Source organism: Ambystoma mexicanum, chromosome 11 (assembly GCF_040938575.1).
Source record: "Ambystoma mexicanum isolate Mex_15411 chromosome 11, UKY_AmexF1_1, whole genome shotgun sequence".
Taxonomy (NCBI): Eukaryota; Metazoa; Chordata; class Amphibia; order Caudata; family Ambystomatidae; genus Ambystoma; species Ambystoma mexicanum.
Window position 1 is genome coordinate 929,848,856 of NC_090934.1, and position 15,932 is coordinate 929,864,787.

Genomic DNA, 15,932 nt, shown 5'->3' on the forward strand with positions numbered 1-15,932 from the left:
ACTTTCGTTGACTACATCCTTTCATTGTTGGGTTGCCGGAGAATGCATTTTATTTTCGGTTTCCCCTAACCGAGTGGTAGTTCCTCTCTGCGGCCACTCCCATATTCCTGAGCCTCTTGCCTTTACCCTCTCTACAGCATCAGCTTTTCCTCTATTTTTAAATGATTAAAATCCAACCATGATTCCAGGACACCTTACCCTCCAATTTCATTAAGATCATCTTTTGCAAAGCCCTCCAATTCCCTGTACCATACCTTTTTTGAGAACAGGCTAGAGTGGGCACCGGCCAGGCTTAATAGAGAATCATCCCCCGAAAAACCATAATACATTTTTGCCCAAAACTTGCAAGCTGAATCCTTCCAAAGGGAAAGGAGAGAGGGCAGGCCCAGCTCTAGTCGTATGGCTTCAACCGGTACCGTCCCTGGGAGGCTAAGTAGAGCGTAAAAGGTTAGCTTCCAGCCCTGTGAGCCAAGCAACTGCCTTCTCTGGGAAAACTTGCAGGGCGTATAGTGAGGCAGGAATAACTGAGGTCCTATAAACTATATTTTTTGCCTCAATAGAACGACCCCCTTGAGCATCAATGTTTTTTTTTTTAAGAGACAGCCGCTTAAACGAAGCCTTATGCCCAATCCCCTCAGCCAGATGTACAGGCGAGATGGATGCTCTAATACTGACTCCCAAATATTTGTATTCTATAACCTGCTCTAACTTGATGCCACCCAGGTTCCACATGAAAGACGGGGCACCATATGCCCTCTTCCATGTCGTCATGATCTTGCTGTCACCCCGCTTCCTCCTCATGTTCTCTTCTCCGCCCCTCTTTTCTCTCGCTTCTTGTGACACTCTCCCTCACCTGAGCTAATATGCATCCTTCTATCGCTCTACTTCCACTACTCTCTCACTCCCTACCATTCTCCCTCTCCTTCCGGACCGCAGCCTCTCCATCTACTCCTATTATCTATCCCTCCCTGTTGCCTACCTGTTCCTGTCTCATCCCTGCCTTTTGCCCCTCCCCTAAACGATCCACTAGTTGCCCCTCTCTCAAATCTCATCCACTTTCCGAGACTTCCCACTGGTAATCCCCCTTTCTCCCCCTTTCACCCACTACTCTCTCAAAGATACTTGAATAACCAAACCATCTGCAATAATAGTTCACTTCATTACTGACCACTTTGACACCCACAACCCCCAATTGGAAATCATGGGCATTACTGAAACCTGGATTACCCCCATTGACACAGCTACCGCTGCTGTGCCCTATATATACTGTACTTTCTCGCGCTCTGCGATTCCAGAAGAGGCGAAAGAGTTTGCTTCTCGGTTAACAGACTGCCCCTTACCTCCTCCTGGCCATCCACCTCTCTCCTTTGAATTAATTGCTACCCAAAGCCTCCCTCCCCCAACTGTCACCATACTCATTTGTTATCGACCCACGTGTCCCCTCAACTCCTTCTCTGCTCTTGCTGCCTCCCCCCCTTCACTCCCTGCCTCCCAGACTCAACCTTAGTCAGGGGAGACTTTAAACTCCCGCAATAAATTTGCAGTGTCTCCAACGCAAACTCAGCTCTGTCCTTTCTGATCACTCCCTCACTTCCTTTCACAATCTGCCCACTCAGTCCTAGGGCAAGTCTCTTGACCTAGTTTTCCTTTCCTCGTCTTCCCATACCTCCAATCTCACTATTGGCCATTCCCCTTCTGACCACTCCACTCTCCATTTCAACAGTGGTGCGTCATCTTTCTCCCTCCCCTTTCTATTCGCACCATCACAAAAAGAAAATGTAATCCTAACTCGCAGGCCTACCTTGCTAATGTCAGGCCATCCCCCCTATCCTTCCTCCACCCCTGGCCTTAGCAGATTTCAACATCGCTCTCTGCTCTCCCTTTCATCTTCACTGTACCTCCTGCAGTTTCACCCCTGCGTCTCCCAGATCCACCTTCTTAAAACGCAGATGCAACCGCACCTCTGCAAGTAGTGGAGAGAGCACACTCCTGTTCTCCTACCCTACAAGAATACCTCCCTATCCATCTCAACAGTTCTCAAGCTTGCCGAACCTTCCTACTTCACTAACGTAACCCACTCAATGCTCCGACCCTTGAAAACTCTCCTCCATACTTCAAGCTATGCTCTCGCCTCCTCATCCCGTTATCTCCTTGGACCTCTCTGCCCACTTTGCCACCAACCTCTCTTCCAAGATCAACACAATTCACAACACTCTCACATCCCTTTAATCCCTCCCTCATCCCACTTCCTTTTTAACACCTTTATCCAACCCCACAACCTACACTTTCTGCTCCTGCCCACCTACCACTCTTTTAGAACTGACTCCTATCCTTGGGACTGCTAACCCATCCTGTGCCCCATCTGACCGCTTGTCGTTAAGACAGTCAAAGAATTAGCACCTGTCACCTGCTCCAATGTCCCCTCCCTAGTCAACCTCTCTCTCTCTCTCTCTCTTTATCTCTCTCTCTCTCTCCCTATCTGATCGTTTCTCACCTGCTTCAAGATTGAAGTGGTCCTTCCTATCCTAAAAAAACATTGGCAGACGCTAACAATTCTGAAAATGACTGCTCTCTTTCTCTCCTCCCTCATTACTCGAAACTCCTCTAATAATTAGTCTTCAATAAGATTTCCTCTCACTTGGCCCATCACCCTCTCCAATCTGGGCTTCACAGTCTTCATTCTACTGAACTGCCCTTCAACCATGTTTCTAACTTTCTTACCTTTGCACATCACTCAACATGATCTTCCATTATCATCCTACTTGTGCCTTCCACAACATCATCCCTCGCTCCTCCTAATCCTTTTCAGCCTTGGCATCCAGGACACTGCTCTAGAATGGTTTACCAGGTATGTCTAACACTGATCCTACTCTATCTCTTGGAATGCTAAAAATATGGCCCGTCCTTTCTACCAGTAAAGGTCCCTCAAGGTACTGTCCCTGGTCCCTTGCTATTCATCCTTTACACCTCCTCCCTTGCATCACTCATGTCTTCCTTGAGATGTTTCTACCATCAGTTTGCCGGTCCTTCCCTACATTCACTTCTTAACTCTCTGCCCGCATAGTCGACGGCCTAGCTGTTACCCATCACTGGATGGCACTTCAGTGACTCATGCCAAATTCCTCCAAGCACAAAGTTATCTACCTCCCTGCCTCCAATGCCTTACTTCTCCTCCCATCACCATTCTCTTTGCCACCTGACTTACTCTCCCCTTACCCCAAGGCGGGCAACCTTGGCCTCCCTTTCAACAGTAATCATAACCTTCACCCCTTCTATCTCAACAGCATCCATAATACAACTACTGAATATTTGGAAAACACCCCCCACCCCTCCTCTCGCCTACCCTTATTCTAACCCTTGTAATCAATTGTCTAGACTATTGTGCAAGCCTCCTCCTAGGCATCCCACTATTCTCCTTCTTGCCTTCTACAACATCCTCTATTTTGCCACCCATACCTTCTACAATATCCCCTGCTCCTTTCCCACCTCTGAACGCTGTCTCTATGCCACTTGGCTGTCCATGAAACACTGAGCTCTCTTCAAGTTCCTTCCACTTGCGCTCAAATCACTTTATGGCCACAGTCCCCCCTACTTTGCTGACAATATCTCCGGAAACATTCCCCTCACACCCTCTGCTCTAGTGCTCTCAACAATCTCTTTCGCACCCACTCTGCGTTCCTTCTCGATTTTGCTCTTTTTCCCCTTTTGCCCCTTCTTGCCCCTCTGCACTGGAACTCACTTCCTGCCCACATCAAAAGCGCAACTATAAGTAGTCTTCTTCCAATCATTTGTTAAGGTTCACCTCCTCTACCTTGAAGGGGCACCCACATCTACCTACTCCCACACATCACCCCTCTCCTTTGATCAGTTGCCATATTACATCCTCATCGCGACTGCCTCTCTTCTCTCTAGAACGTCTGTGGTCAATGTTAAATCACTTCTTTATCACCCACTTGTGAACTGCTTCACTACTCACTCTACTATTGTAAGGCTTCTGTTTAAGGACTGCCCTGATGTCTATAAGTGACTCTTGTCAGCGTCTCTGGTCAAAACACCTTGTTATCTTAATACATGTATAGCCAAACACTCACGATCTTTGGCATCCTGAGAAGCTAGCCGCCCCGTCAATTCACCAGTCCACTTTTCGCCGCCATAACTAAGAGCAGGTCCGGGGCCTCGGGGACTCAGGTCACCTTTGTATTTTGGATGAACCTAGAACACAAGAAGACCTCCATGAAATAATGGGCACACATGCTGTCACGTCATACTCCCTATACCTTATGATGCAACATTTACTTTGGAGCAAATTTCTTAAACAAGTCACTCAAGTTCTCTGCGTTGGACCAGTATCCACACTACTCAAATTAAACAGCCTTTCACATCTTCCCTACAAAAACATGTATCCCCCTTGGTCATAAATAAATACCACTTGTGTAGAAAACACCTTCAACAAACACCTTTTCCAAACTCTGCACCACTGACACAGCCCACATCTTTACCACACATCTTCCGAAGACCACTCTTCCACACTTGGCCACGCCTCTCCCCCAGTGGACATTCCAGGAATGCAGCTCCACCCAGGACTACACCTACATCTTTCATCACCATTTATCACAGGGGTTCCCTTGACCAGAGCTCCACCCTTCACCTCTTGCATAGCACAACCCCTAGCCATGTCCAGTTCTCTTCCGTATGCCTACGTCTGCCCTTCCTTGACCAATGGCAACCCGCTTCCTTCCCTAAGCCTGATCGAGATTGCATCTTGTCCTCCAGCACATTATATTCCTAGAGCTCACATTTACTCCTACCACTTACTTCACCATACCATTTGGGGACCCCTTGTCCCCAGAATACCCCTCTACTATAGGCGATTGCTCATTTCACTCTATTATCCTTCTTCCTGACACCCCCTTGTCTCGGGAGGATAGCTCAGTGGCAACGTGCTCGCCTTGGAAGCAAGACGACACGGAGCAACGCAGGTTTGATCCCTGGGCCCGTGCTTAGAAACCTCTGGGTATTAAGCGCGTTATAAATAACCTATCATATCTATCATATCATATCACCATGCATGCATACACCACTTCTGTACCCTTGACAACAAACCTTCCCAACCAACTTCCCTTCCCCACCATATATTGAAGTGCTTTTTTATGCATATAAGATGTTTTTTCTCAACATTACGAATGATAGTTTGACTAAATCAGCACATTTGCGTGAACCTTTGGTTCCCCAACATATCTTTCACATACTAGAGCGGGAAATAATCCAGCACTGCTGTCAAATTACTCATGGAAAAGCTCTGCTTGCCATGGCCTGTGGGGAGCAGAGCAGAGAGATTGGAGAAAGCCTCCCTCCGGCCTGTTATCTGTGCCTCACGGCAAGCCTCTGCTAGGTCTTGGATAAGCTATGGTAACTTGGAGCCAAGGCAATAATATCTGCACTAGAGCCAAGGCTAGACAAAGGGTTCAGGATTGACCATGTAGGCCTTCTCTGCCATCAGATTCTAGGACTGTGGCCTCAGGGGAGGGGATCTGCAAAGGCAGCAATGCTGATCCAGCAAACAGAACACCTTCTGCTCTTGCCACTTCAGCCACTCTCCACACAGGGCTGGACTGGGAACCAAAGGAGGCTCCATACACCATGCAGGCAACAATGTAAAAATGTCACAGTGCCGTCACAAAAGAGGCCCATGTGACAGGGGCCTGCCAGGACATCTGCAGACTGCCCTGTGGGCCAGTCCACCACTGTCTACACCTCTGGGATGTGGGGTCTGCATTTGCCAGTGGCTGTTCCACTAAACAGTTGTTTCCACTCTGATTTCCCAGTGAGAGGAACCTTGTAATTTAGACGCCCCCCAAAGTAACCTTTAGCTACATTTCAATGTGTAAACATCTCGGTGTATAGCATGATCATGGCTAAATGGAGATGGGAGCATAACTCTATTCTCACTGAAGTGTGCTCCAGGAGTGCATGTATACACACATGTATGATGCAGCCCCACAGGTAAGCGGCATTTCAGCCACTTTTACTCCATAAAAATAGGAAACGACTCTCAAAACAGAAAAAATGGGTAGTAAAAATACTCTCTACAAAGGTGGGGAAAAGACATAGGTGCCTGTCCTGCTTTCACCCACACAGCTTCAGGGTATTTTCGGACTCGCAGTACCATTAGTGCCACAGGAAAAACCTCTACTATTACTACGGCTTGATCTGAAGAGGTAACAATGTGTCTCTTAATGTGCATGAATAACTGGGTACAAGGAAATATTTATGACAAAAAACGGTATGTAAAAAAAACATATGCTTGATTATGAAAATACTCGCTTTGGTGTTAGGAAATGTTTACACCCCAAAAAACCATTTTACTATCAATTTAGGAAGTACTCCCACATGAATATTATTTGGAACCTGTATGTATGGGATGTATAAAGCGCAGACCTAGCTGGGTAGCACTGTGCAGCAGGGATAAAGTCAGGGGGGCTACAAGTAAGGTGCAAGAATACAAGACAAAGGAGTTTGTAGGAGATAGCAAGGGCATAACCTTAAACCCCTGATGAGGGGCCTTCTTATAATGTGTGATTTGATATGGTGCCAATCCTCTGACTGAGCTCCTTGAAGGCACTGCTGCAGAGCTATCCAGCACAAGCAGGAGATGTGGTCATAGCAACTTACCAGTTGTTATGCAACAGCTATCCTTTGAAATTCCACCAGGACCACAAGATATTCGATGCCACACTTGGGTGTATTCTGAAATCACAGAAAGCCCACTGCACAGCATATCCTGCCCTCAAGCACTTTCGAGGAAGGCGGGTCCATGAAGACAAGCTCCATGGCACTGGAGTCTAAGAGAAATTCTGTGGGATAAGTTCTTGAACACTATAGCTCTGAATAGGAGCCAATTTAATGTTCAAGTACTGGGATATCACGCTTCTATTTGTTTCCCTACGATTAGTCGCAGTTCAGAACTCAGAAGAGACAGCCGATATATAATTGCCTCGTCTTGTGCTTCATACAGGGTTTTGCCATGAGCACATAGATTTGCAACAGTGATAGCCTCAATTATAAACTTCCAGTTGGATAGGGAAGGTACAATATTGAGAGCTGCACCCCCGTAGATGAAATGTGATCATGAATATCCCCTTAAGATGTAGTCACCATAACCAATATGGATCCAGGATAGAAGTTATATAGCTTCCTGCTCAATGGGCACGCCCACGTGTTCTTTGGCAGGGTCTGTCCATCGCAATAATTTCACAGCTCAGCAGGAAGACCTTAGTTTATCCAAAACAGACATGTCACAAGCTCATGCACATACAGTGCTTTAAGTGAGATGGGCCAGAGCCCCTGCAGTCTCCAAAAAGTACCCTGAGGCAGTGTTCTCCTCACCGACCCGCCCCATGCGGACAGCACTTTTACAGTGCTGGTGGGGAAAGGGCTACCTGCAGGGGTTGATGACGCAATTTAAGGAACAAATGGAGAGACGAGTGAAGCAAAATGAATGCTAGCAATGCATCTGTCATCCCCACTAACCTCTTGCATAGGCATGACAACAGGTGGGGGAGCCATTTTGTAAGAGGTCAGTGGGTGAGGACATATTGCTAGCATTCATTTTGCTGTACCAGGCTCTCCATTTGTTTCTTAATCGTAGTGGCTGACCCCTGCAGGCACCATTTCCACACTACAGCACAACCATCTCTGCAGGGCGATGTGCAAGGATAAAAGGGCTGCCTGCAAATGAAGAGGTAGGTGCAGCAAGATTAATGTCAGCAATGTGCCAGACTCCCGATACACCTCTTCCAAAAAACCCTTCTATCTCTTGTCACCCCACCGTCAGGCACTTAGGCCGCCAGTGACCCTCCCCACCCCCACTTCGATTTCTCATCTCACTTAAAGCACCGAGCACGTCTCCCTACCATAAACCAATAAACAGGGTTTCAAGTATCTAGAAACACAGATGACAGCAAGCAAAGTATGGCTTTCAACCATCAAGACCATCAATTTGTGTTCTACTATATATCTCTTCAGGTCAGATTCCACCCACTTGTAAGCACTGTAATAACACAGGTGTTATTAGTACCCCATTTAATAGTACTCCATTGATTGAATTCTGAACAATGGAAGACTGAGTCAGATCTACAGCAGGATTCAAACTTGCGAAATGCACGCTGGCTGTAGTATGTGGGAGGTAAGAACTTAACCAAGATCCACAACAAGATACAGCTCAGATGGAAATGGCGACTAGTGAGGGAAATAAGACACTTAGCACCAGTGAATATTAGGAGTACCCACCCCATGGTTCATTTGATCAGTTGTGGTTCTATACTTGCACCAATGAGGTGCAGAAAAGCTCTTAGTACTATGCAGATGTGGCATGCATGGTGGTAGTGCTTGTCAGCATCAGATACAGGCATTGGGCTGTGAGGATGCAACTATGCATGGAAGAAATGGGTTTCATATATCCGAGATGCTCAAGATGACTTTTCCTTTAAACTTAGGCTGTGCAGAAGACTAGTGCAGATATGCCTAGACCATACTCAAGTGGTAACACCGCGTTGCAATCTGATTTTCTGCCACTGTTGGAATGTGCCTGCTACTTGTCTGACACATTTTTGTATTGTGTCACAGGTTATTAGATTAGGGTGATATTGAAATTTTGTGTGCTAGGTTTGACATGACTAAATAGGCCAACACTCGCAGGCTCATTCCATGGTCGTTAGAAGCAAAGATTTTCAGGACAGATTTTTGCCTTGCATATGTGCACATACGATTCACTGGAGGCATGCAAAGAAAGGTTCAGTGACCAGGGATTGGCCACATTTATGCAGCAACATATTCATCTGCTATTAGTGCTGATGTATAAGCATGGCGGGAAAGAGCCCAGCAGCCATGCTATCTACCAAGCTATTTGCCACAGGGAACAGAAGAAGCTTCTTTGATGTAGGCTTCCCTCTTCTTCCACTTAATAATACAAAACACCCATGGGGGACATTAGTATTGGAACAATTCTGGCAAGGACCTTGTGCCTGGAAGGAAGTGGCCTGGTTAGAACTAGAAAACTTTACCCCATTTATGGCTTCAGATTGGCCAACCATTCTTTAATTTTGTGTCTTAAATGCTAGCTCTGTGGTGCGTTACCTGGCTGTAGACTTGATCGGGGTGATTGAAGACTTCCTCCGCTGTCACCACATCCAGGATGTTTACGGGAACATAGCCATCCTGGCCACTCCGTGACCGGAGCTTCCACCACTGCATGTTATCCTCCAATATCTGCACAGGGGAAAATAAACAAAATAATCAAATTGCAGCCTTGCAGCTGGGCCAAAGACTCACTCAATGGTTGAGTTCTCATCCAACTCAGTGATATTTGTAAATTCAATTCGGATTTAAGAACGACAACTCAAACACATGCCAGTCAGTCAAAGTTTATTTTGGAAATTGCAACAAAAAAAGTTCTATAAAAACACATATGCATACAAAAATACAATTCAGAAACATTATAAACCAGATAAAACCATATAAAACAATAAAAACATGCCTAACTCACAGGTAAGAAACCAACATATGTCAAAACCAACACACAGTGTTGTAGGATTCCAATAAGTATTTCCTTATATTCAAAGCATGCCTCAGAAATGATGAAAACACTGGTCAAAACAGCAACACAATGAGCCAGTTCCTCCCAGGGAGCATTGCACAAAAGGCAGGACTGATTATCACTGTCATCTTCCCAGACAGCCACAATTGCTCTCAAGGACAAGCAAACACATGCTTTATACACATAAATTGGGTGAAATCAGGGGTTACACTGAAAGGAATTAGCCTGGGGAAGTGGAAGCAATATCATGTCTTCTTATTTCCAGGTTGAGTGTGAGGAATTGGGGATTACTGGCTTCCCCATCTCCCACATCCCTCCCTCCTTCCCTCCCAATGCCCACCCTCCTCCACTATGATTGGTTTCTCTGAAGCAGGTCAGCTGACCATGCTCGCTTGGGCTCGCTGCTTGCCCAGCTTCTAGGCCTTTCTTTCTCTGACTACGCACCATGCAGGAGCTCCCACCTGGATGGAAGAACTTGGTGAGTTGCGAGGGACTTGCCCCTCTTGAATGGGCCATTGAGTTATTGTTTTTTCCTCCATATGCCATCAAATATTCGTTTTCGGGCTTCCCCTCCCACCCCCAACCCACCCTCCCTACCTCCCTCCCACTGACCGCCCTCCTCCACTGTAATTGATTTGCCTGAATCAGCTCAGGTGACAGTGCTTCGCTTGGACATACTCATATCCCCCAGGGCAGCCTTACCCGGTCAGCTGGTTAAGAGCCAAGGCAAAGGGCACCTCCAACACCTGTTTGCCCTGGGTCACCTGCTAAGCCATCTCCCGTTTACTGCACTAATTCAGGTAAGGTGGGAAAGAGTTGAGTGCGCAGCTAGTGCTGTGCTTCTGAAATCTTGCCACTGTTTTAATACTGCACCAAGAATGTTGCCACTGTTTGAATCTGGCAGCGCTCTGAAGTGTGCCACTGTTTTAAACCTAGCTGCTCTTTGAACTCCGCCACTGTATTGAATCTGGCTGCTGTGGTAGGTTACGAGAAGGGGGTGGACCAAGTGGTGTTATTTCAAAAAGCATGACTGTGTAAATTATACAAAAATACCTTTATATCCCTACCCTAAGGGTTTTCCCTACCTAACACAAAACTAAATAGGGTGCTAATTGCAATAGTGCAGTCCAAAGCAATAATCCGTACTCTGTCCCAAAGCTAATCTATGTTGACACTACTACTGAGCAAAACAACACAATAAATGGTCCAGGAGAATGACTCCCTTCTCCTGGACAGGCTTTCTCAGCTTCAATGAGATTTCCTTAAATAGTTCTTGGTAATCCCCGGAATCAGTTCTTTCAGTTCTTCTGGGGGACTCTTCCATGTCCTGGGTGCCCCCCTTTCTCCTTGAACAAAAGTAACTTGGCTCATAAATTTTGGGTTTTGACCCTTTTCCTTACTGGCAACTTGCAGTGTCTCTTTGCTACCTTCTAGACTTAGATATGTATGCTTTGTTCCTCTACAATTCTTCTTTAGTTGGCTCTCTGTTCATTCACTTCCCTGGATTCTTGTCCCTTCACTGGAACGAGTAGGCTGAGTCCCTAAGTGCTCTTCACTTGTCTTGACGCTTAGCCATTCACTGGGTAGGCTGAGAGAACTCTTGTATCCCTTTTCCCCCCTCCCGGGTCTCCCGCCACTCCCATTACCTTCTTTACAATGTGCTGGCGTTAATGGCTGTTCCTGCAAAGTCGGGATCCCTCCTGGAGTGCGGACGGCTCCGGCGTTCACTCCTTCACCCCGTCATCACGGCTCTGCAGAGTCAATCCTGCAGCGGTCTTGGCGTTGTTCAAGAACTGCACAGTTCACCTCTCCAGGGTCACGCCACCGCTTCTTCTGACCTCGAGCATGCATGGCAGCTTCCTACCCTCTCCATGCTTCCTTCTCTCTGGGGCTGGCCGAATTCTCTAGACGGAGGATCTTCCAGGTTTTAGCAGCATCCTCCTCCTTGCTAGCTTGAAACTCCCGGGCTTCATGTTCTCTGGATGTTAGTCTTTCAACCCTTTTAATCTGAATTTTCTGGGTCCTTTCCAGCATAGGACTGTAGTCCTTTCTCTCAAGAATTTTTCATTGATTGCTCAATCATGGCTTCCAACCATTTAATAATCTTTATGCCTTGCTCACGTTTCTTCTACTCAGTAGGTTTGTTTTCAAATTGAGTGTTATGATTGATGTTGCAATAGCAAACACTTGTTCAAGATGGGTTTTCTGAAGCCCTGATGGTATTAGGGGCTCATAAAGGGGGTTAGGGAGTTGCTTGATGGGATGTAAGCCCTTGTCCCCAAGAGGGGAGTCTCTTCCTGTGAGGTCTGACTTACCACCACCCCTAGGGGTAATATTGCGTTCAGGCTCACCTCCCTAGCCTCACAAGGAAGGGCTCCCCTCTGAGGAGAAGTAATGAGATCCCACGAACATCACACTGCGTTCTGAGGTTTGCCACTGTTTCATATCCTGCTGCCCTTTACATTTGCCACTGTGTTGAATCTAGTTGCATTGGGAGAGTAGCCACTGTGCTGAATCGAGCTGTGCTTCAAAATTTGCCACTGTTTTAAATCTAAGTGCCCTTTGAATTTTGCCAATGAGTTGAATCTAGCTGAGCTCTGAAGTTTAACAATGTTTTAAATCCTGCTGCCCTTTGAATTTCCCACTGTGCTAATTCTAGTTACATTGGGAGAACAGCCACTGTGTTGAATCTAGCTGCACTCAGAAATTTGCCACAGTTTTCAAATCATGCCACGGTCTGAAGTTTGCCATTTCAAATCATGCTGCCCTTTGAATTTGCCACTGCATTGAAATTAGTTGCATTGGGAGAGTAGCCACAGTATTGAATCTAGTTGCGCTCTGAAGTTTGTCACCATTTTAAATGAAGCGTTCCTTTGAATTTTGCCACTGCATGGAATATATTTGCATAGGAAGAGTAGCTACTGTGCTGGATCCAGCTGAGCTCTGATGTTTGCCACTATTTTAAATCCAGCTGCCCTTCGAAATTAGCCACACTACAATTGTACTGAATGAGGCAACAATACTGTTGAATTTAGCTACTCTAGAACCATAATGGTTTAGATAACGCTGCCTTGAATGTAGCCACACTAGAATTGGACTGAATTAGCGAGGTAGACGCCACTGCGTGTCACAACACAACAGCAACTTAACCCAACAACAGGAAAGAAATCAACCCGGTAGGCCGCCAGCCCGCCGCTGGAAGATATCTTAAGCCGAAACTTAAGACTAAGGTGGAAAAGCAAGCTATCACAACCCTACAACCACAGCAAGGCAGACCCCACAGGGTGAAGCAGTGCATCAATTTGGCTCTGATCTGAGGATTGAAAGCTACCCAGAGGGCACACACCCTGTGTATATAACACAAACCCGAATGCAAGACCAAGATGAAATAAATCAAGCCACCACAACCGTATAACCACAATGAGGCAGACACCACTGTGCTGCAGCACACAGAGTAAACCCAAGACCAGGAAAGTAACCAACCCAGGAGGGCACCCACCCCTGGAATATATTGCAATCTGAATCTGAATCCAAAACAGGAGGCACAATACTACACCCACAGCAAGGCAGATACCACTGTATATTGCAGCACAACGACCTATAACTTTTCTCAGGAAAGAAAGCAACTAACGAGGGCACCCGCCCCTGGAATATACCACAAACCTCAATCCAAGACCAAGACATCTAGAACACTAGCATGCCACGATACAAGGAGGACAATGAAGCAAGAATGCAACATAGAAAGAGGAAGGAAACCGCACCCCCATGGAACCGGAACACCTAGCGGAACTCTCAAAATCCCTATCAGCCACCACTAAATGGACTAAGGATACAGACCAAGATCAGACCAAACACTGAATACATCTCCCGTACCTCTCCACCTACAACCCTACCGGAACAGAAGAACAACCCAGAAGCAAGGACCCAAACATCCGTAGAGTGGACCCCACCAGACTGCCAAACAGCACGTCACAAAACACAGAACGCAACTCTAAAGACACTTTTGGAAAGACCCCAGCAGGACCCAGAGCTAATCCACACCTCTTACGTAATCAAAGACTGGAAAAAAGACCAAACATACAACCAAACAACCCACTATTACAAACCAGAACAAAGAAACCAGTCACCCAATGTAATTGAACTCCTCAATGAAGAGACAGAGGCCCCAACTACACAACCAGCAAAAAACCTCATCCAAGAGAGAACCGAAAATCTGACAAATATCACCCCAACCGAGACGCAAGTATGGATATGCAACAACATACAGCACACACCCTACACTGCAGCCTACTCAACAAAAGATCCATGGCCAAGCACAAAAAAAAATGTCTGACCTAAGTGTGGGTTCCACCGCCACACTCTTCTTCACAGAAACATAGCAATCAGACAGTTACATAACAATCGGCCACTAAGCCATACCAGACATCTTCAAACTAATGCATTCTAACAAAGAGAACCAAAAAGGAGGAATCGCAAAGGCACACAAAGACCACATCTGCGCCACACCACTTACCCCAGCTGATGAAGAAGATGGCAAATCACTCCTAATCAACATCAAGCTCAACGACCAATCAAACCTACTGTTCCTCCTGGTCTACAGACCACCATCCTATAACCCCAACTTTTCTACGAATCTCACTGACGCCATTGCCAACCTCTCCACTTATCATGATAACATAATTGTTCTGGGGGATTTCAACATCTGGTTCAAAAGAGAAAATAAAGTCACAGCAAGCTCTCTCAGCACCCTACTGGAAACCCTCCACTTCAAGCAAATAGTAAACGGACAAATCCACCTTCGATGCAATTTTCTGCAGAGATTGATTCCCGAACACCACCCCACTGGTACCAAGACGGTTCACAGAAGAACTGAGGGAACTCAAAAAACAAACCGCAAACTGGAAAAAAATAGAGAAATCATTACAATGAATTCGACAAAAACAAATGCTGATGACAAATCCGAATTTACAGATCAGCAGTCCTGAAAGCAAAACGCGCATATTACAGTACAAAAATCACATGGCAACAAACCCACAAAAAGAACTATTCAAAATCAAGGAAATCAAAAACCCAACCTTGTGCAACAAATGCATCGTACCATCACAATCCCTATGTGACATCACAAACCACCTAAGAACAAAAATAGAAGCAAATCATCAGAACATTAACACAAGCCGCCCTAAAAAAAACACAACTCTGGAACCACCAGAAACTAACATGCCACCAACCACCACAAAACTATCATTTCAAACCTACCAATGAAGAAACCTTCAGCAAACTAATAAAAGAAACCAACCTCACAGAATCTCCTAGTGAGCCATGCCCACCGAGCTTCTTAAACAAATCTTCAACCACAGAACGCCAGCATCATACTTCCGGGTACTAATTAACCTATCCCTACACACGGAAATAGTACCTAAAACCTTTCAATCAGGATTCATCAAGCCCCTCCTAGAAAAACTAAACAGGAAATGCTGGGCACCCCACCAACTACAGACCCATATCGAACCCAGCGGAACTACTTGAGAACCATATCTACAAAATACTACTCAAACATGTGGAAAGCAATGGGACACTCAACCAGTTCCAAGTCGACTTCAGACCCATGAGAGGAATGGAATCAGAACTTCAATCCATATGGGAAGACCTACAAATAAATGCAGACAACAGCACCCAATCGGCCCTCATACTTTGACATATCAGCCGCCTTTTGACACCATCAGGCACACAACACTAATCCAGAGACTGGAGGAATGCGGCATAAAGAACTCTGCACTTCAATGGCTGAAATCTTTCCTCACCAACCGAACTGAAAGAACATACTTATTGCCATTTACATTTAACACCAAAAACATCACCTTCCACAATGATCTAGCCTCTTCCCCACTGCTATTCAACATCTACATGTCCCCCTTATGAAACTCATTCAAACCCATGGACTGGCCGCCTACAACTATGAAGACGATACCAAACTCATCTTCAAGATAACCTCAACCCAAAACCCAAACACCACCCTCAACAAGCACCCCACGGACATATACACCTTGATGACAAACAACAATCTCAAACTAAACCCAAGCAGAACAGAAATAATGATCTCCCGCCAGAAGACAATGCAACACATACACCTGGGCTGGCCACCTTGCATGGGAAACCAACCAGAGACATCTTCAGTGATAGAAAACCTGTGAATACTCATGGATAACAGACTCTCACTAGAACCACAAGTCAACCCAATAGCAAAGAAATGCTTCTACCTCCTGTGACTAATTAGAGGAATACTCCCCTGCTTTACCTTCCCACACAGAATCCTTCTAATTATCGAGACTAGACTACG

At 46.0% G+C, this 15,932-nt stretch overlaps 1 protein-coding gene across 1 annotated transcript in view; it reads right to left on the reverse strand.

Moving 5' to 3' along the window:
- Positions 1–15,932, reverse strand: part of EPS8L2 (EPS8 signaling adaptor L2) — a 473,245-nt gene that overhangs the window by 12,043 nt on the left and 445,270 nt on the right. The window contains exons 17-18 of the mRNA XM_069624038.1: positions 9,136–9,267; positions 4,092–4,212 (exon numbers count right to left, since the gene is read on the reverse strand). Of these exons, the coding sequence (XP_069480139.1) occupies positions 4,092–4,212; positions 9,136–9,267 (253 nt within the window). The remainder of the gene's footprint in view (positions 1–4,091; positions 4,213–9,135; positions 9,268–15,932) is intronic.